This window comes from Anser brachyrhynchus (assembly GCF_964034855.1).
Source record: "Anser brachyrhynchus genome assembly, chromosome: 8".
Taxonomy (NCBI): Eukaryota; Metazoa; Chordata; class Aves; order Anseriformes; family Anatidae; genus Anser; species Anser brachyrhynchus.
Genome location: NC_137702.1, coordinates 1,884,823 through 1,905,510, shown reverse-complemented (window position 1 = coordinate 1,905,510; position 20,688 = coordinate 1,884,823). Strand labels below are relative to the sequence as shown.

Sequence of the window (20,688 nt, the reverse complement as noted above, 5' to 3'; positions counted from 1 at the left end):
AAATGTAGAGCTGGCAGTAGCCTAGCACCAAACTTACTTTCTCTATACCTAACAATCTGAATTTTCCTTTTCCATTAATTCTCATTGTTCTTAACACATGACATTTTTTCCATGCTTCCCCCCCAGTTTGCTACACAAAACTCAGACTACACAGCAGGGGAATAGCCTGGACCCTTGCTCAGCTCCATGGAAAACACGTACATTATCCAGGGCAGATTCCTCTTCTCATCCTTTGGAGGTGAAGGCTTCAGGCGAAGCAGAGTGGTAGGGGCAGGCAGCGAGGGACTAGGTCCTGCAATGCCGACCCCTGGCAAGGCTGGAAACCCCCAGATGGGCTAAACTGGTGCCTAGCGCCAGAGCCCCTCTCCTCCACAAAGCTATTCCTTCCCTGCCGTGGGAACGCACTCGTAGCTCGCGCTGTGGTTCTGCTTACTTAGAAATCTTAGAGCAGAGTACTCTGCAATAACACGTTGCAGCCCATTATTTAAACATATGGCCAGCTCCTGTTGGTTTGCCTGGTGAGATGATTTTTCTCCTATTCCTAAAATAATGATTTAGTCCCTGTTAGTTTTATCAATGCAAACATTTTCTATTGCAAGAAACTTGAGCCCTTCCAGTTCAACTAATTTACATGATAAAGTAGTTGGTGGAGAATATGCTTGTTAGACAGGGAATGTGCTCAAGTTGTGTATGCTTTGGCTGTTTCTACCTGCTTTTTGATATATGTATCGCAGAAGCATGCATTCTGAGAGAGAGCGCTTGCCATGTTTGGAGCTCCGTGAGCACAGAAAAAAAAAACCACTAACCTTTGATGACAGAGATTCAGACTTACTGTTTCTTTTCTTTATCTGTGCTAAGTGCTTCCTGATAGTTCGTTGCTCAATTACTCCCTGGCAGCATTTATTTTCTGCTGTGGAACTTCAAACGCTGAGCGCGGGGTCTCTGCACAACGCTTGCTAACGTAGCTCAGTTGTGTTGTGGCTGTGGGTAAGGACGAGGAGGATTTCCCCTGCCGATCTTGAGGGGCTCTGCAGGGAGTGCACCCCTAGTAGGGAGGGCTGGGGTCTACACACATATGGGGCACGCGTATGGCCAGCGCGTGTGCTAGAGAGCATTCACTTTGCTGTATATCATAGCAATCCTGACCACTGATGTCACTGTTACCTGCTCAGCCCGGGCCATTAGAAATGCTGAACTCATTAACTCTGACAGATTTATGGGGTAAAGCGTATGTCGCTGGTATTATGAGAAGCAGTTACATTCATGGGGAGATTTTATGATTCACCGTATCCGCTTATGTAAACCTTAACTTTTACGGCAAGAGCCGCTCGGGAGCACGTTGTCCTGCTGGCAGGGTCAGGGAGCGGAGCTGGGGGAGGCCGAGGAGCAGGGCTGGTGGGGAGCAGGTACTGGTGAGGCTGGGGAGCGGGGCCAGCGTGGAGCTGTGGGCTCAGGAGCAGAGCTGGGCAAGGCTGGGGCGCGGGGCCTGCGGGGCAGCACGGGCGGATGGCACCGGGGAGCGGGGCCACCGGGGTGCTGGAGACGGTGGTCAGGGCTGGTGGGGAGCGGGGCTGGTGTGCTTCGGGTTGACGAATACAAAGTTGGGGAGCAGGAGTAGGTGAAGTAGGGGAGCAGGATTAGATGAAGCGGGGCAGGATCACTACAGAAAGCAGGGCAGCAGCACCACACGAAGCAAGTCAGGACCACCACACGAAGTGGGTAAGGACCAACACACAAAGCGGGTCAGGACCAACACACAAAGCAGGGCAGGACCACTACATGAAGCATGGCAGTAGCACCACATGAAGCGGGGCAGCACCACCACGCAAAGTGGGGCAGTTAGGATCAACGTGAAGGGGGTCAGGACCACCGCACGAAGCGGGACGGCACTACCACACGAAGCAGGACAGTCAGGACCACATGAAGGGGGTCAGGGCCACCACACAAAGTGGGTCAGGACCACCACATGAAGCAAGTTAGGACCACCACACAAAGTGTGTCAGGACTACCACATGAAGCAGGGCGGGAGCGCCACATGAAGTGGGGCATGACCAGCACATGAAGCGGGGCAGCACCACCACACGAAGTGGGGCAGCAGCACCACATGAAGCAAGTCAGGACCACCGCACGAAATGGGTCAGGACCACCACATGAAGTGTGTCAGGACCACCACATGAAGTGTGTCAGGACCACCACATGAAGTGGGTCAGGACCACCGCACGAAGTGAGTCAGGACCACCACATGAAGTGTGTCAGGACCACCGCACGAAGTGGGTCAGGACCACCACATGAAGTGTGTCAGGACCACCGCACGAAGTGGGTCAGGACCACCACATGAAGTGTGTCAGGACCACCACATGAAGTGTGTCAGGACCACCACATGAAGTGGGTCAGGACCACCGCACGAAGTGGGTCAGGACCACCGCACGAAGTGGGTCAGGACCACCACATGAAGTGTGTCAGGACCACCGCACGAAGTGGGTCAGGACCACCACATGAAGTGTGTCAGGACCACCACATGAAGCAGAGCAGGACCAGCACGTGTAAGCAGGGCAGCACCACCACACGAAGTGGTTCAGGACCGCCGCACGAAGCGGGGCAGCGGGGCCGTACCACCCGCCCTGGCCAGCCGCGGGGCTGGCACGGGAGCAGCCCTCGGGCACCACGGAGCAGCGGGGGCGGCCCGGCCCCGGCCGCCGGCAGCGGAGCGGAGCTTGGGGGGTGGAGGGGGGGCACGGAGGCGGGGGGAGCCCGGCCGCGGCCCGCGGGCGCCTCAGCAGGGCGGGCTGCGGGCTGCGGGCTGCGGGTCTGCCCCGCCCGGGGCGCGGGGCCGGGGCGGGCCGGGGCGGGCCGGGGCGGGCGGCCGAGGGCCGGGCGGCCGCGGCGGGCGGGGATTTGCTCGGCGGCGGCCGGGGGAGCGCGGCGGCGGGCGCATGATGAAGGAGCGGTGCGGCACCTCCGGCAGCGCTGGCGGCGGCTCCGGCGGCCCCGGCATGGAGAGGCTGCCGCCGCGCCAGCCCGACTACATGTCCGTGTGCCTGTTCGCAGAGGAGCCCTACCAGAAGCTGGCCATGGAGACGCTGGAGGAGCTCGACTGGTGCCTGGACCAGCTGGAGACCATCCAGACCTACCGCTCCGTCAGCGAGATGGCCTCCAACAAGGTGAGCGAGGGGCGGCGGGGCTGGGGGCTTCTTGGTGGGCGCTGACCCCCCCCGACCCCTGGGATGTCACCCACCGCCATCCGCCCGTCGTGGCGCGCGGTCTGACCGCTGCGTTTTGCCTTTCAGCGAGCGTTGCGTGGTGGCGGCACGTGGCGAGGGTGCGAAGGCAGAGGTTGTGCGTGGGTAACGGGCTCTGGGGGAGCGTCGCGCCGCTCCCCTCCTCGCTCGGCTCTTAGCGCGCCGCGAGCCAGCGGGAGCCCAAGGCTTCCCGCAAGGACTGAGGTGCTGCAGCGAGGTGTCCCGCATCGTGGAGCGGGATGAGGTCGGTAGGAGCACCCTGCGGTGAGGGGCAGGCAGGCAGAAGGGGCGGCAGTGGTCCCGGGGGTACGCCAAGAGGCAGCGCAGCGGAAAGAAAATGAAGTGTGTTGTCCAAACGCCCTTCCTGACACTACTTTTTGAAGTTCGTTTTCCTCGCCTCCCCCTCCCAGTGCCTGGAGCCATGCTCCCCAGCTTCCATCCTTCCAAGCCAAGCAATCGCAGCTGCATTTTGCTGAGAGATCTCCCGAAGCGAGCCCTTGATCCGCCAGCACTGCCACTGGTGGGTGCAAGGCAACCCCTGCCCCAGCATCACCAGGCCAGAGCTTGGGGGGCATCCGACGGCTCCCCGTCCCCTCGCCAGCACAGTTTCTGCAGCTGTGCCTTTTCCTTTACTGCTTACACCCACGGGTTGCCCGATGGAGCAGATCACAGGGTCCCAGGAATGAGTGTGCGCTGTCTTTGGTGCGAGAGCTGTGTCCGCTACGTCCACACCTGCAGCCCGCTGCTGTGGTTAAGGCCAGCGCTGGGCTGTACTGCACAAACCCAGTGCTATTATTTTTTTTCCTAATTGGAAATTAATGAAATCAGAAATGCTGAATCATAAGCTGATTTTATGGAAAACTTGAGCAAACAAATCCCGTGTTGTTTCAGCTTCCTCCCTCTGGTAGCGATTACTACGACGTGCAGGGGCAAAGGAAGCAATAAAAGTTTATAGATCGAGCTTTCAAGTGAGGAATACTTTTTATTTTTTTTTTTCTGAGTTTGTGTGAGAGATACCAGGCTGAAAGTTGGGAAGGGTTTAAGCTGTAGAGAAAGATGCGCCTCAAATGTGGGCGTTGATGCCCTTCATTTAGAGAGATTTCTTCTTTGCCAAGGGCTACATCTGGATTCGGGAAGGTGAAAGACTAAATTGCTTATTGTAGTAATTAAAAGCTGTGGTCCTCTGTGTGGAAATGTCTTACAGCTGGGTGAGCAAAGATGTTCCCAAAACTTTGTTCTTTCAAAATCAGTTTTTGCAATGTCCACACTTTTTGGTCAACTTCCAGTATCGTTTCTGTCTATGAAAGAAGAGCATAAAATAGTCTCACATCCCGCTTCCCTCATCAGCAGTAAATGTTGTCACAAAGTAGTTTGGGGCTTGGGGCTTTGGGGTTTTGGCGGCACACACACACGCCTGTAGTGACCTTGTCAGTGCCACAAGCGGCTGGGTTGGCAGCGTGCGTCTCAGAAGGGGGCTGCAGCGTGCCTTCGTCTCACAGAGTATCCAAATCAACTGCCCCTTTCGGTCAAAGGCATTTAAACTTGTCGCTGGTAAATACCAAAACAGCCCGATGTTTTGAAAACAGGATGCTTAGGCTCCACATTATTAAAGAAAAACGGAAAGAGAAACAGTATAGATAGGAAGAAAGCAAATAGACGCAGCATGCTCCCGAGTGCAAGAGCAGTATAAACAGTGACCTATCTTCCTGACCTCTGCTATTGCCGAGTTCCTGGCCCCGCGCCACTCAAGCCAAACTACGTCATTTGAGACTGATAGTAGGCATGGCACAGCTGTTGCAAGTGTGACTCGAATTTCCTGTCTCCTTCCTGACAGACGTAGTTTAGAAAACCCAGAGTTGCAACAACAGCAGACGGAGAGGGAGGATCTCCGCATACGTGTTTGCAGGGCGATTCTCAGAAGTGCTGCACCAAAAAGGAATTTCTGGGGGGAAACACCATGCAGGACAGCATCCTGGCTAAAACCTGATGGGTTTCGGAAAACATCAGTTAAGGCATGTGCGTATACTTTTTTAAGACGTGAGTTAATTACAGGAGAAGCGAGGAAATGAGCGGCTAATCTTGCTCTGAGCTAACGAGCCTGATTGCACTGACATCAGTGTGAGCCGAGGGAGCACAGCTGCTTGCAGGACGGGACCCTACGGTGTGAGGGGGATCAGACATAATAAATAGGCAAAGAAGGGAGCTCTGTTCCCCGCGTGCTGTGAGTCTGTGATTCCTGACACATTCATTACCCACTGAAGAACAACTGACTGCACACCCAGTGCCTGCCGCGGCGATTTGGTGCTGTGGACAAACAGGAGACCTGCATCCTATCCGTCCTCTCTGTTTGGCAGCCGTTAGACACTTAACTTTCCAAATCAGAGAAAAAAACTACCTGGAAAAGTACCTGCTTACGGGGAATGCAAGCAGCACGAAGGGAATTCCCTTTCCTAACACTGTGCTTACCTTTGGCTGCGAGCAGGGTACGGCGCTGCAGCTTTGCAATGAAACAAAATGACCTTTAAAGCTCCGTAGGCCCCCGGTGCTGCTTGTGGAAGCAGGCCACACGTATTTACATTACTGTAACACATCTATTCCCTTTTTTTCCCCTGTATTTATTACCCTGTCCAGCCCAGGCAACTGCAGAGCCTCAGAAGGATCTGTGACTCATAGGCCTCCCGATAAAGAGGGGTATTTTCTCTCTTGGTGGCCACGCTGTGATGCTGCATTTGGCATCAGGCAGCTGTCCGCAGCCTCGATCGTCCTGGAGGCGGAAGCACAAGACCCTCGCGTCTCCGTTACCTAATATAGTGTTCAGATCTGGGGAAGGACATGCTCAGTGCATCCATCCCTCGAGTAGTAAAAAGGGACAGTTTTTTTCCCGGCTGAAACACTGGTCTGGGCAGCTCCCGAGTTTTTACGGGGCATCAAAGTCAGAAAATTAGGGGCAGAGGAGGTGTATTATTTCTCAGAGAGCTGCCTGCCTGTCTGTGCAGCATGTAGCCCAGGTCACGAGTGACGTGGATGTATCGGGACCTACGCAGCCACGTCCTTAAGGTAGACCAGTCTTGTTTGGAGCTGTTTGCAGCCCGTCCAGTAAGGAAATGGGCAGATAACCTAATTTGTGGTCTGTGGGAACATGCTAATTCTGAGTAGACTGAGCTGTTGTCACCAGGGTGTCTTCCTCGTGCTATCACAACTTTGGAAACCTGTTTCGCTCCTCGCTCTCTTCCCTGGAGGACCCTTCCCAGCCAGGGCTGCCAGCGCAGTCGCAACATGCAGAGCAAATCGTTCAAGTTTCTTATTTCGATTTGGAAAAGCTCTCTCCTAAAGAACCCTCTGTTACTCCCGAGCTGATCGACCTGGCCCCAGCCCTGCCGCCAGGCGAGGTTTCCAGCCGGCAGCTCCCGGGGCAGCAGCGCGACGGCTCTCCGTGCTCCCCTCCGTGTCGCACGGGAGCCAGGAGCCGCTAAGATAAACAGAAGTGATTTCATCGTGCGTGCGTTTCAGCGGGCGTTTCGGGCATAAAGAGGAGCAGGGCCGCACCTCGCTTTGAGGAGACAGCGGCTAAATAAACATCTGGGCACTAATGTAAACTCGCGCGGGTCTCGGTGGAGGTTTGGCGCAGCGCGGGGCCGGGTGCCAGCAGGGTATGTGCCGGGCTGCACAGCGTCCACGTTCGCGCGAGCGTCGGCCCCGAATCTTGTCCGCTTCGTACGTGATGTTTCCCTTGAGCGGTGCCAAGCTGTTTAGTCTTTCGGTTGCTTTGCTGTAACTTCCTTTGTTTAATATCCTTTAAAACAGCCGAGCGCCTCACAAAGAGAAGCTTGTTCGGCTGTGCAGCAGCCAGCGAGACAAAGAGACTTCCACGTCTCCTGTTTTTACAAGCCGGGATGAATCACCCAGCTCCGCACGCGGTTCCCCAGCCGCGCGCCGGTATTCCCCTCGCCCGGGGACTGGCGCTGAGGAAGCAGAGATGCGCGGCCGAGCTGCCGGGAGGGCTCACACGCGGGCCGGGAGGGCTCACACGCGGGCCGGCTGCCGTCAGCATCCCCTGGCACCGCGCTGCCCTCCCCGCCGAGGCGCTGCCCGTGTCGGGTTTGACGTCGGCGTGCTCCAGCGCCGTTAACTGTTTCCTAGTCCTCCAGCTGCAGGGCACGAGAGCATCGCTGCCGCCAAGCACGGTAGGAGCCCTTTGTGGCCGAGGCTGCAGTGGTCGCTCAGGCTTTGCTTTATCGGATGGCGTCTGTTTGTGTGGAAGTGCCCTTGCTCCAGAGGAAAGGGCTCCGTGTTTCTTAAGGCAGCGCTGCACGCAGTGAGCGACCCGTTTGCTTTTAACGGGAGCGCTTGGGAGAGGTGCGCGTGAGGCTGCGGGACGAGGAGGGAGCAGCCCCGGCCCGTGAGCCCCTCAGAAGCTGCGGGGTGCTCGAGGCGGGGGAGCTGGCTCTGCCCCTGCCGTTGTGCGTCAGCTCTCAGCGCTCTCACACACGGGCCTTCGGGTCAGCTGTCTCTTTATCCTCCCTATTCCTCCCCCTCTCTCTCTGGCCTCTACAGTAAATCATTCTGGTTCTGTGAAATACGGCACAACAGCGGGGAGGAATAGCGGGCCACGCACAGGCGGATTTGACAATCTGATATTTTTGTCTTGCTAGCCCCGTGGGCTGTCAGTTTCCAGATATCTCAGCTGGGCTGATCCAAATATCAAAGGCAGCGGCGCGTTAGGAAGGTGCGCCGCTGTCTTTGTGAAGTGCCAGCACGGCGGGGGGAGCCAGGGCCGCCGTCCCAGATACTCTCCTGGAGCAAACGACTTCATTTCCAGCGGTGGCTGCTGCCCCGTCCCACCACGCTGGTGCCGTAAACGGGTCAGAAAAGCCCGTAAGAGGGCAACCCCACGAGCACGCACCATGCTGCCAGTGCACGTCTGGACAGCCACCGCAGAGGTGAGGATTTGGGGCGCTGAGTTTTGCTTCAAATCCATCATCCCTGGACCCCTCCTGGGGAGCCGCCGTCCGTCAGGACACGACGGTGCCCAGGACTTCCTAGCTTGTCCCTTAACATTTTCTGCTTGTGCCTGGATGTGACGGCTGTTAAAGTTCTGCATTCTCAGACTTTTACGTTATAACACATCAGGGTGGGGCTTAAATAAATAATAGCTCAAAGGCAGGTTCGAAATGAATCACGATTCGAGGGCAGGACGCGAGGGTGACTAACTGTTCGGAGCAGTGACCTCTCTGGAAGTGAAGTGAGGATACCGGAGACGCATGAAATCTCGGAGGAGCAGCACCGCTGCGGATGGAGGCGGGCAGTGAAGGATCTCAAAGCAGGATTTAACCCTCGGAGCAGTCCTAATGCTGACCCTGATGCTGTGGAGCGGGCCGATTGGCACAGCCTGACTCCAAACCCTTCGATTTTTACCCAGGTGCAGAGCGACTGCTCTCAGGGAGGCTACTGGCGATCAAAATATTTTCACTAAGTGAAACTTAATTGAAAGATGTTGTGTTATCAAAGCCAAAACATGTTGTGGAGATGTATTGGTTTGAAAGCTCATCTGTCAGAGCTCCTAGAGGGAGAGATTTCTCTGATTAAAGTCTTTGCTCTGTGTTTAAAGCAAACAAACGAGAAGCGCCTCACCTTGCTGCTATTTTAGCACAGCTGGGCAAACGCTACATAAAAATTACTCTGCAAATCATTTGCCTATCTCTCTGTGAGAAGGATTTTTCATTTGAATATATTTACATTAATTAGTGCCTTTCATATGGTTTTGATGCCTGCACTGGGCTCATTTTCATTTTGGCACCAAAAATGGGGGGAGATCCTGCCTTGTAGGGTGGCGTACGCCGTTCGCCAGGCCCGCAGACCTCTGTGTCCTGCGCTTCCCGAAGCAGACGTCTGCTGATTAAAAGTTGCCAGAGTTTCGCATCCCTGCAAGCATCTTTGAGAAGTCGTTTCAGGGCACCGGGTTATTTGAATTTTCCAAAGCCTGTTCTCCTACTCAGGTAAAACCCCTGCCGGATTTGCCTAAACGAGGACTGCGGAGCCTGACTCGAATTTAAATTAAATTTAAATTGCTGCTTCATACGATTAACAAAATCCCGCTTTTAATTGCATTGCTCTCTTGTTAAACGATAAGCACGCTTCCCCCTCTCTGTAGACGAAGGCCAGGGAGGCAATCCAGGTGCTCAGCGCCCTCCTGCCCTCCGTCCCCAGGCGGTGGGCAGGACGTGGGGTGCCCCCCTGGGTGCCGGGGACCCCTCGGGTTCCAGGGACGCGCTGCCGGCTCTGCTGCTGCCTGGCACGGGCGGAGGAGCCGGGGAGGTGCTCTGGTTTGTGGGCTCTTTTTACGAAGTTGTTTGGCTTCCTTTGGCACTTGAGGCTTCGTCAGTGTGGTTTGCATGGGTGGGACTGACAAAAGATTTTGGTCTGAGATCTGCAGCCTGCTGGAGCGTTATCTGCTCTCACGGCCGCAGATGTTGTCAGCTGCATCAGGGCTTTCTTTAATCAAGTTTTTATGTCAACAAACAAACTGCTGCAGTTATTAATTTTGCTGTTGCTTCCTAGCCCCTAGCCTTCAGCTCAGGCCGGTGCTCATCGGCTCTCGCTTCCTCAATTTTCTCGTGCACTTAACGCACAACAAACATTTTTTCAGCTGGTAAAACTCTGTAAAAACGATTTTGCAGAACCAGTGTTTTCGCTTGTTCCTGCTTTTATTGACGGGCCTCCTGTTAGGCTGAAGAACAAAACGAGAGCAGGACTGACAGCCTGGTGCTAGGGCTCGCCAGGCTGGCGCCGGGCTCGGGACCTGCCCCTCGCCTGTGACCCGGTGCCGGAGCAGCCCTGTCCCCGTCCCCTGGAGCGCGTGCTGTTTTCCAGGTAAAGGGCTCCGGTGCCAAGCGTTTCTGGGGTACTGGTGAGGACATTGATACCAAATACAATTCCGTCAACGCACCAAACGTTAACTCAAAACGAGGGCTGTTGGTACAAAGAGGGTATGGAGAGCCCGGGGTACACCGGGACCTGAATTCATCGGCAGGAGATCCTGCGGGCTGCCCGGCCGGAGGAGGCTGGGAGCAGATGTGGCCCCGCAGGGCACGGCGCGCATTTCTCAGCGTGCCAACAAAAACTGGGGCGGGCACACCTTGTAAACACATGACAAATTCATTTTCAGGAAAATAAGCAGGGTGGTTTCTCCGTGACCTCGCCGATCCCCCAGCATCAGGTGGAGGGGTTTTTTTCTTCTGGCTCACCATTTCCCAGCAAGTGAGTAACGTGCCCCGAGCCTGCTTTTAAATGAGGAAATTCGGAATCACTTCCACGCAGGGCTAAATGCACAGTGCCTGCCTGGTGCAGGACCGTGTGGGGAGTTTTTCCTTTCCGGCATTTTAATTCAATTTGCATATTTCAAGTCTCATTTATCTGGAAATGAGCTGGAAACGTACCGGTGATAACACTGGTGGTTCAGGTTTCATTTCATCACTTTTTAAGTGCTGCGTTGCATAAATGCATACCACCCAAGGGAGGTTTCAGATGAAATGCTAAACTTTACGGGTAAAATCTGAATATTATGCCGTCTACATCAGATATATGTTATTGCTTTCATGAGCAGCCACATGCTGATTTATGGCAACGTGCTATTTATTTATCAACATTTACATTGTGGATTTTTAAATTATTCTAATAACACAAAGCCAACAAGTTGGTCATGATGTTTTTCCTTTAAAGTCTTCCTTTGAACGCATATATAAATCAACGCTCCTTTGATGTGAAATTGGAGATTTCATAACCGTGTGTTTACTTTTTGGTTTAAAAAATAAGCTGAAGGGAAAACAAAAAACAAAAACCAAATGGTACTTTGTATCTCATTAGAAATAGTTTCTAGCACATTAAAAACTATATTGTTTTAGGAAACAAGAACTAGAAAGAGTTGCAAAAGCATTTGATTTTTTTAATGACTGGCTGTTGACTGCAACCATTCCACTTTTCTTCAGGCACTGAAATATGTCTGAAAACCTTCTCCTGTAGTATTGATTTAATGTGAAATTAGGCTTGTTTTTTTCTTTAAACATTATATTTAAATGCGCCTTCCCGACGTCTGTTGTGCGAGTGCTTGAAGAGGAGAACTGATAGAAATTGTGGAGTAACAAGGGCAGCTGCGGGCCAGTTTGGCGATCCTTCTCGTAAGGGAGGTGACGCCGGGAAAGCACAGCCAAATGGTCGGGTCGCTCCTCCGATAAATTAAAGAACTTTAACTCTTTTGGCTTGCAAACTTTTAAAGAAAACAACAAAAGAAATACCTCGGCCCTACAAAATCAACAGGCTTCCCAAATGTGCTTTGGTGAACAGCAGAACGGTGACAAATTGCTTCTGGGTGGCGACCAGGTGCTGGGCTGCGGAGACCTTTTTTCGGCAGCGTGTTTGAGTAAGGACCAGTACGGGACAAGGTGCATCAACGCCGGGAAGAGAGGTATTTAAAACGTTTCTCCCAGCTCCTCCGGCGCTGGTGATGCGATTACTCTGATTTTTTTTAAATCTGCAGTAGCACATCTGTGTCGCATCCATTCTCTTAGCGCGACCAGAGATCCGGACAAAAGCATTACGCACTCACCGCTTGACCTGGGAGTCGTTTGCATGCATGAGTAATTTCCCTCCTGCGTGTAAATAATTTCCGCCTTGATTCCCATCGCCGTCCCGTCCCGGGGCAGGTAGGTGTCAGCTGTTCCTCCCCAGCTCCCGGGGCCGGCCGGCCCGCCATTCCCAGGAGAGGTGCTGCTAACACGAGTGGAGTTACACCGAGATTTAATTGTGCCTCCAGAACTGAAGTGATTTACCAGGGCAATTAAACCGAGAAGGATTAAGCCCGGCTGCATTTGCGTAGAAATCAAAGGCGAAAGTTGCCCTTGTACCACAAATCCCTTTGTTCTAAGGATTTCCAAGCGCAGTGGAAGAGCGAGGGATGTAATATTTGCGTCAGAAGGGTGGGTCACCGGGAACAGAGTTTATAAACATTTTTACACGCTGGAGATCTGCAACGAGATTCCCCCATCAAAGTGCGGGGTGGGACCCCACTCTCCGTAGGTATTCCAGGCTGGAGCCCCACAGCATCTTAGCAGCTCTTTTATCTTGCAATTGCCCTCAGCTCCTGCAAATGACTCAAACTTTTTTAGGCAGCCTGTTTGAATAAGGACTCGTGGCCTCAGGGAACCTCAGCTGGTATACATTGACTTCAAAGGATTTGCATCAGCAGCAGATACATCCTCCTGTCTTTGTGCTGTCTGTAAGGCACCAGGAACACCTCTGGTGCCGTGCTCCAAGGGGCAATAGGAACAGGAATGACAACGGGACTATTGCCCGAGCCGGCTTTGGGCTGGAAAGGCCAAGAACTGTGTGTACATCTGCGTAGCTCTCTGACGAACCTTCCTGGGAAAGGAAGAGAATTATTTCTTCCCTAAAAAGCTAGAAAAGTAGGATTTGCCACACTGATGCATGAGGAGGATCTCCCGGCTTGTGGCTGGATGCTGCCCTGAACGCCCCGTGCCACACGCATGGAGAGGGAGTGCGGCCAGTGCGGCGTGCTCAGGCTCCTGGGTCTGGCACACCCCATCACAGGCAGGGCCACTTCTCTTCCTCTGCGTGAAAACGAAGGCAAGCAAGCTTTGCCTGCAGAGCTTTCGGTGGGATGGGTGAGAGGGGCTGTACCAGCTCGCCATAAGGTTGTGGGAGCTGTCGTGCACTCGGTGGCAATGCCACCGCCTTGTCACCGCGCTCCTGCTCGGTGGGCACGTTCTCGCCACAGAACCTGGTGCTGGGGCAGGTGCTCAGCCGCCCCCTGCAGCTGGAGGGGCTAACCCCATCCTGAAAATGCCCCTACCGAGGACGTGGACCGAGAGGGCGCGACGTCAGGAGTGAGGAGGGGAACCGTGAGCTGAGTTCCTGAGTGGTAATCAAGGAAATTCCCACACGCACGCAGAGTTGGAAGGCTGGAAAGAAACTGTGACTCCCTCTACCAGGGAATACATGAAAAATTAATCAAAGAATGATTCAATTTCTGGGAGGCTTAATTTGGTTCAGATGACTTCTGCAGTTACTTCAGAGCATGCGAAACAGGAAGGCTCCCCCCACTGTGATGTCTTTTTCTCACACGATCCTCCAGATGGTTTTAGACTTCTGTTACTTGATTAAGAGGTCAGGTGTGCTGCCGTGTGTGCTTGCTTATTGCAAATTTCAGGTTGGGTTTCATGTCATTCACGGGATTTGCACTCTTTTCATCAGCTCTACGTGTTGATTGCAGTGGTCGGAGTTGGGGTAGAGGGAAGGGAGCCCCAGGACAATTCCCAATTCTGCCTCTTGCTTCTTTTGCACGGGAAGCAGCCCTTGAACCCGTGCACGCAGCCGTTCATGTGCCTCTTCCGCATGCCTCAGCTCCCGTCTGTACGGCGAGGTTATCAGGGCCTCTTTCCTTTGTAAAAGGCACCGAGATGATTATTAATTATGAAAATAACAGCGCACGTGCACGTGTTGCTGATACGCGTTGCTGTAATTGCCGAGCCGAGTTCTGCAGCCACGCACGAGCTCTCTAAAGCACACAGCCTGCTCTCCCCAAAGAAGCAACACTTCTGTTTGCTTAATGGCAAAGCAGTTGGTATTTTCTCAGTGCTAGCATGCAATCTGTTTGTTTTACCCTTCGCTGTCAAATCGATTTAACGAAGGAATCGTTACCGAGGTTTGCACATGACATCACGCATTGATCTGTGCGGAGAGGGAGCAGCATGCTTTCTCCCCGCGGGTGCCGCAGGCAAATGGCAAAGCAGCTCGGAGGAAACAGCACCGCTCCAGAGCATCCTGACGTGGAGAGAAGCTAAGGAAAAACCCCCAGTCCCCCCCACCAGCAGTGAACACGTTGGGATTGCCATGCGAACCATCAGCGCGCCTTGTTCCATACCAAGATGAGTTTTTTTTTTTAAGTGTGTCGTGTTATTAAGGAAATCCTCCTTAGGTGCCCGCATCATCCAGGTGGTAAATTCCGGTAGAAGGTACAAAGCACGGGGGTACTCTCGTGCACATACCCGGCACTGTGGGTGTCTCGGCTGGGTTTGGCAATGACAGACTTTCCAGCCGTGCTGTAATACCGCCGTCTGTGTTTATAAAAGGTTGCCGATTAAAAGTCTGGAAAAGCGAGCAAGATTAAGGCTGTTGGAAGAGATGAAGGGGACAGACTTCTGGTTAAAGATCAGATATGAGGGTACAAAGGTCTTTTATCTGTCCTCATCTCTGCTGCGGATGGCTTGTGTGACCTTGCGGAGGCCGTTTAATTGCTTTGTGCCTCTGTGAAAGGTAAGAGCTACCCTTTGTACTTTATTAAGCCAGATGTGAGGTAAGGGCACTTTTTTCAAATGTTTGCCCACCACTTGGCATTATTTGTCTGAAAGGGGCGATTGTTTGTGTAGAAACCCCAACTGATGTAACTTTACTTAAAACTTGTTTACTTGTTTGTGTGACCGTCTGATTATGGTGTTTTTCTTGTAAAGATAAAGGCCTCAATCCAGAGAAATATTTCGGCACGTGCTTCACTGTAGGTCTGTGGGAGGGTTCACGTGCTGCTGGCTGGTGCTTGTGACCCATGAAAATACGTCACTTTGAGGAACGATAGGGTCAGAGCTCTCTTCTCATCCCAGAGGCTTTCTCCCGCTCCGTTTGCACTCCTTTTGCCACTAGTTTTCTAAATTTTTCATCACTAAGGTTTCTCAGCTGTCCGCCTCTGAGCCTTGTCAGCTCGAGGGGGAGAAGGAGGTGGCTTCACAGCTCCTTTAGCTCTGGTCTTGTCACGGAGAAGGTGCTTGTCACTGGTACGCGGGGCATGGAGGCTGGGATCTGGGTCAGTGACGGTAGCTGCAAGGCCCGAGCCTGGTTTGTGTGCGAGGAGGAGATCTGGGGAGTTACAGGGCGTTAGAAGGAGCTTTTCTGTTCAGAAGGAGAGCGAGGGAAGTGTGTCATGAGCATGGACAGCACCGTGACTTGGTGTTGACCCCCAGCTCGGCTTCCTGCAGCAGCCCGGCCTGCTATGGCTGTGGCTGCAGCTGTGGAGCCCCAGTGCGGGGCCTGGGGCAGGACTCTCTGGAGCCTTCCCCCAGTGTTTCCAGCACGGTTCAAACTCCGTTATCATTATTACCGAGGTGAGCATGTGGCCGAAACCCAAACGCCCCATCTGGCCGGTGCTGAGCAGCGGCTGGAGCATCCCTGGGCAGGGGGCTTTGGGCCCAGCGTGGCGCTCAGGGAGGGCAGCCTGCGGGCCGGGCCTTCTGCCTCTGGTGGCGAGGTCAGCGTGGAGGAGCACAGCTCGGGAGCCACGGAGCGCCCTTCTGCGAGCAGCGGGCGAGGAGTCCGCCTAGGTGCTGGCATTCGTCAGGATCGCCCCGAGGCGCTGTGGCTCCGCTTTTAAAGTCAAAGTGAGAAACGGCTCCGAAAGCAGCCGCAGCTCCGCGTGGGGCAGTGCCGGGGTTCGTGGGGCGATGCTCCTCGGGGTGCCCAGGGAGCCGCGGGCTCTGCACCTCACTGCACCCAGAGCCCTGCGGCCAGGGCTGCCCCGCAGCACGCCAGGGAGCCTCGTGACGTCGCGCCGAGCACCACTGATAGCGTTTAACCAAAGCAGCCTGAGAAAAGAAATAATTCGAGACGAAGGATTGCCCTTCTGTTTCGGGAGCCCCAGCCGGGCGGTGTGGCGTGTTGCAGGCACCAAGGTCGCCCGAAGGCAGCGCGGGCGCTTCCCCACAGGGGCGATTCCTCGCTGCGATCGCTGCCACGCACACCAAAACGCGCTTTGCTGCTGGTTTGAGGCTAAAAGGGCAGCTGCAGCTTGCTAATAAAGTGATTGTATTTTGGCTTAACGTAACAATGAAAGTAACGAGTAAATCTCGGAATTCGGGCTGTGCCTATATCCTAGCGAGAAAGAAAGAATTTATTAAAATCCTGCATTGAGACTGCAGGCTGACATCGCAGATGTAAGGTTATTGCTAGTTTAGCCTTCTTCGTTGAAAGATATTCCCTGTTGTAAAGGTGCATTTTCCTACATTGCTGCGTTTTGCCCTCTACCGTGTGGGGGAAAAAAATAGCGATCCCAGTGAAAATGTGAAAAATCGTGGTCTCAACAATCCATCTGAATACTTGCCTTGAAAATCCTCAGCCTCTGACATGAAGAGGATTTTTTAAAAAAGCATAACCGGAGAAGAGAGGGCTGCCTACTTTGACTTATTTAAATATGCACAGAGCTTCCTCCATTTTAATCTTCCTTATAAAAAGATGGCTGTGTTACTAAAGCTGGCAGCCCCTCAGAAACCAGCATCATTTTTTTGTCAGCCGGTTCAGCTGAGCAAGGCTAATGTGGAGTGGGGACCCCCTTCAGCCAACTAAGCAACCAGGACGATTCATAATTCATAAGTGCTCGAAGCCATCTCGCTGAATACATTTGGATTAGTTCTTGTTTCTTCGTGCAATCCCTGATTTCATTATTCTCTCCTGCTAGCAAATACACCCACGTTCAGCCCTCTGCAAAGATGCTGTGCCAAGGCTGGCTTTGTCTGGGATTAGCGACTGCCGGGCTTTTGGGGATCTCTGGGCTTGATGAATGCTGATTTTTTTTACTGACTGGGAAACCGGGGTGTCCTTGTGCTTGTGGAGCTCTCCTCTCTTGCCGGCGATTTCTGCATAAGGATCTGTGGACTGTGGTGTGGAGTTTTCCAAAATGCCTGAAGCAAACTATTTGTTATCTGTATCTTGGGGTTATATTAAGGTGGGTTAAATCCGGAAGGATCACAAATGCCTGTTTTTTGTGCTGTATTTCTAGGCTAGAACCCCTAACAGGAGAACATGCACGTTAACTGGTTATTTTTGTGTACTGTATGGCATGAGATAAACGTGTGCACGGTGCATGCAGCATACATGTATGTGAATTATTTTTCCCCTTTGGGAATTCACTTTTGTGGGATAAAATGATACTGCAATGAAAATGTGTGATTAGAAAATTAAGAGGATCGTATCTTGTATATCCGGGTGAACAAATGCTTAAATCCTATGTTTTACTGCAATGATCCAAGCAGATCTTCAGATTTATGGCATCTTTGCTCCTCTGTTATGTTTTGAGCATATGCAGTTGTATTTTGCTTGCATATTTCAAAATGGAGCAAACTTATATAATGAAACTGAGAACAAAAGAAGGTTTCAGGATGTGAAAATAAAAACCAATATGGGACTTCGATCTTTCAGGGAGATTACTTGAAACATCTTCTCATTTATGACAGTGAAAATTAATATCTGCCTTTGCAGGAAATGCATTTTGCAGTGTAGTATGCTGAAAAGAAATATCTAGTCATGGTGGTTCTGAGAAGGACCTAAATCAAACCACATGTCACTGATTCTGTTCCAAATATCTCCACAATTTTGTTTTTAACATCTTGTTTGTGAGTTGCTTGTAATAGAGTTAAAGCTGTATTAATTCAGACCAGTGTTCAGAAAAATGCCATCTTTGTGTGTGTGCTTCTCCCCTGCCAGTTCAAGAGAATGCTGAACCGCGAGCTGACACACCTCTCCGAGATGAGCCGCTCCGGCAACCAGGTGTCTGAGTACATTTCCAACACTTTCCTGGGTAAGGCGTTGCATCCCGAGCTTTCAGATGACTCAGAGATAACAATTAATGGCAGCCTAATACCCACCAGTCTATACTTGTGCCCAATTTCTGAGTGGTGCTTTGAGGCAGAGCGTTATTAAAACGTTTTGATTTTTCACTTTCAAGGTGGATATGGGGAGGAAAGCAGTATAATGTTTGAATAATGTTATCCACAGAGGAATTCCCTTTCCAAATCGAAAGATTTTTCTGTTCGGGTTGAATTAAGCTATTGTCAGCTGCATTGTGCAATATTTGATTTTTGTGTTGACCTTATGTAAAGGACAAAGTCACACAAGCCCAACTGCATGCTCTCTTTGCTCCTTCTGCCTCATAAAACTGCATTTTCCCCCTGCAGAGCCAGGGGTTCAGACAAGCAAGTCCAGCCCAGACATTTTTAATATTACTCTGTGTTCATTTGCTCATTTTGCACTGGAAGTCAAAAATATTTGTAAAAAAAAAAAAAGTATTTTGCATGTCATTAGTTTTGTTGGAGCTCATATGACTACCAACATGAATTTAAGTGGTTTGAGAATTGGATCCTCTGTGCTTGCAAAATACATCTTTTACAACAAATACAGTTTGCTGAGATTTCAAACAGCTCTAGAATTTGTGATCGTTTGCTTATAAAATGAACCCTCATCCATATATGTCTGAGCTGAGTGTGTGTGGTGTGCTGGAGCTCACGGGGGACTCATGCCCTGCGGTTAAGATGGCCCAGAATGCGTTCACTGTATGACACACAATTATTTCCATTAAGGGATTTTAAAGTGATTTCAATAGCCAGTTGCAACTGGAACTACCGCGTGCATTTAGGACACATCACATCATTAATAATCCATGTAAAAGTCTGTAGTTGCTTTGTGGGAATCCACTGGTCCTCTCTTATCACTCAGCTTAATCATGACATCCAGAACATGAATTAATACAGGGAATAAAAGCAAGACTGCCTCGCTGCCAGCCAGCAGGCCGCTTCTGCAGCTGGAGAGCCTGGAGCGTGCACAGCTTGCTGGGGATCATGACCACCCTGGCATTTTCAGGGAGTTCGTTGTGCATCAGCACTTCCAGTAGGCGCTCATCTCTGGAGCAGGATGCGCTGCGGCAGAAATACCCCGTGTATTCGTGATGCTGGGTATGCAAGTAATACACAGCGTTCTTGTTAGCGTGGACTGAATGCAACACTGGTAAACCCCACGTACACCCAGGTTAGGGTAGTCTGCATCTCAGCAGGGGCTAAGGAGCTCGAGCCGCTGCTGCTGCTGCTGTGGCTGTATTATTCCCTGTGCTCAGGCTAGGTCAGGGAACTGCATTTCCCTTCATGTCTTGTTTATTCCTGTCCTGCTTATTCTCACATATTCCATGGTGGTGACGTACTCGCTGTTTGGTGGCAGTGTAAGGGCCACTCAGCCACTCGGCGCTGTGTTAACGCCGAGTGGTGCAAGCTCTCCGCATTGGGCCAGATCCCACCTCGATTGCTTATGTTAGAAAGAAATGAATAAAGCTTTTAAAAGGACCTTAAAGCTCCTTTGGGAAGTCGTGCTGTAACTTTTTTATGAATTTGCTTTTTTTCATAAAACTTGGCTTAAAATTTTAATGAATGCACAAAATAACAAGAGTCTAAAGCTGAGGAAATTGAACCAAAAAGAAGGAATATGTGGGTAGAATAGAACAGACTTATCATTTAACTCCAAACAGTGTTCGTAAGATGGGGATAGCTTATAGATAACTAAAACCAGATTGAATAACTTCATTTGGTCTATTGCCTTTATTAAATGAGCTGAGGAAGACCCCAATAAAGCCATGTCCTCTGCCAGTGGGGCCAGTCCTGCTGTCATCATTTGGTCAGTAAGAGTAAGGACACCAACCTTAGGTCTGTATCGAGGCCAAAGATTAAAAATGGTGGGTTTATCCTTGGCCCAATCGTGTAAATGGGAACGAGCACAATAGCCTTTTATCACCTGCCCTTTCCTACAGCAGCGAGGGGTATTGAGGTGCCGTGGTTCCTGGCACTGCTGCAGGGACACCCTCTTGGCCGAGCGGCTTGCTCAGAAGCTCGAAGCAGTCCCCAGCCCCCTGCAAGCCTGCAGGCAGCAGCATTAACCAAGCAGAGTCCTGCCAGCAGCAGTAGTCCTGGTGCTCTCAGCCCCCACGTTCAACATTTTGACTTCCAAAGACCGCGGGCATTGTAGAAAGGTCTTGTGTGCCTGTTGTCCCCGAGTCATGGATGGGGACGCTGCTGCGAGCTGTGCGATGGGGTCACAAATAAGATCTGCAGAAGCAGTAACATCTCAGTGAAAGGACGAGAGCCAAAGTGGGCAGGAGCCTGTGTATAATAACGCTTAAGGCACAGGAATCCACATGTGCCCTCCGATAGGCATTGAAAGCAACGAACGTGATCTGTTAGCCAACTTTGAAGCATTATGAAAACACCAATTAAAGGTTTAAAATCAATTACCATATTTTCATAAGTGCTACTTTGTGCTGTACGTTGAATAGCAATATACACTGTGTAGCTGTATTGTCTTTCTCTGAGAATTTTGCCTATTTTGTGTTCCTCAGATTCTCCACTGCACTACTCCTCAGGCTGTTAGATACATTGAAAGGATCTTTTCCCAGAATTCACCAAGTTTGTGAAGCTCACGGTTTAATGAATTGGAGATTTCTGTTCAAGAATCTCCATTTTACACTGCCTTAGCATTAGTCATTGCTAAGGAGATTATATATAGGAAAGTCCTTCTGTTGTTCAGCAAAGGCACACAAGGGAAACACCCATTGATGTCAGCTTGACTGTTGCTGTGA

The 20,688-nt window shown here is 51.7% G+C and overlaps 1 protein-coding gene across 7 annotated transcripts in view; it reads left to right on the top strand.

The window, feature by feature from the left end:
* Window positions 1-20,688, top strand: part of PDE4B (phosphodiesterase 4B) — a 191,729-nt gene that overhangs the window by 161,541 nt on the left and 9,500 nt on the right. For 6 of the 7 annotated variants that reach the window (XM_080601368.1, XM_080601367.1, XM_080601369.1 and 3 more), the window contains 2 exons: window positions 3,049-3,161; window positions 17,778-17,871. In XM_080601368.1, coding sequence (XP_080457494.1) covers window positions 3,049-3,161; window positions 17,778-17,871 — 207 coding nt within the window. Of the gene's footprint in view, window positions 1-3,048; window positions 3,162-7,441; window positions 17,020-17,777; window positions 17,872-20,688 lie in introns of those variants that run through there. The other variant, XM_080601373.1, reaches the window with a different exon arrangement.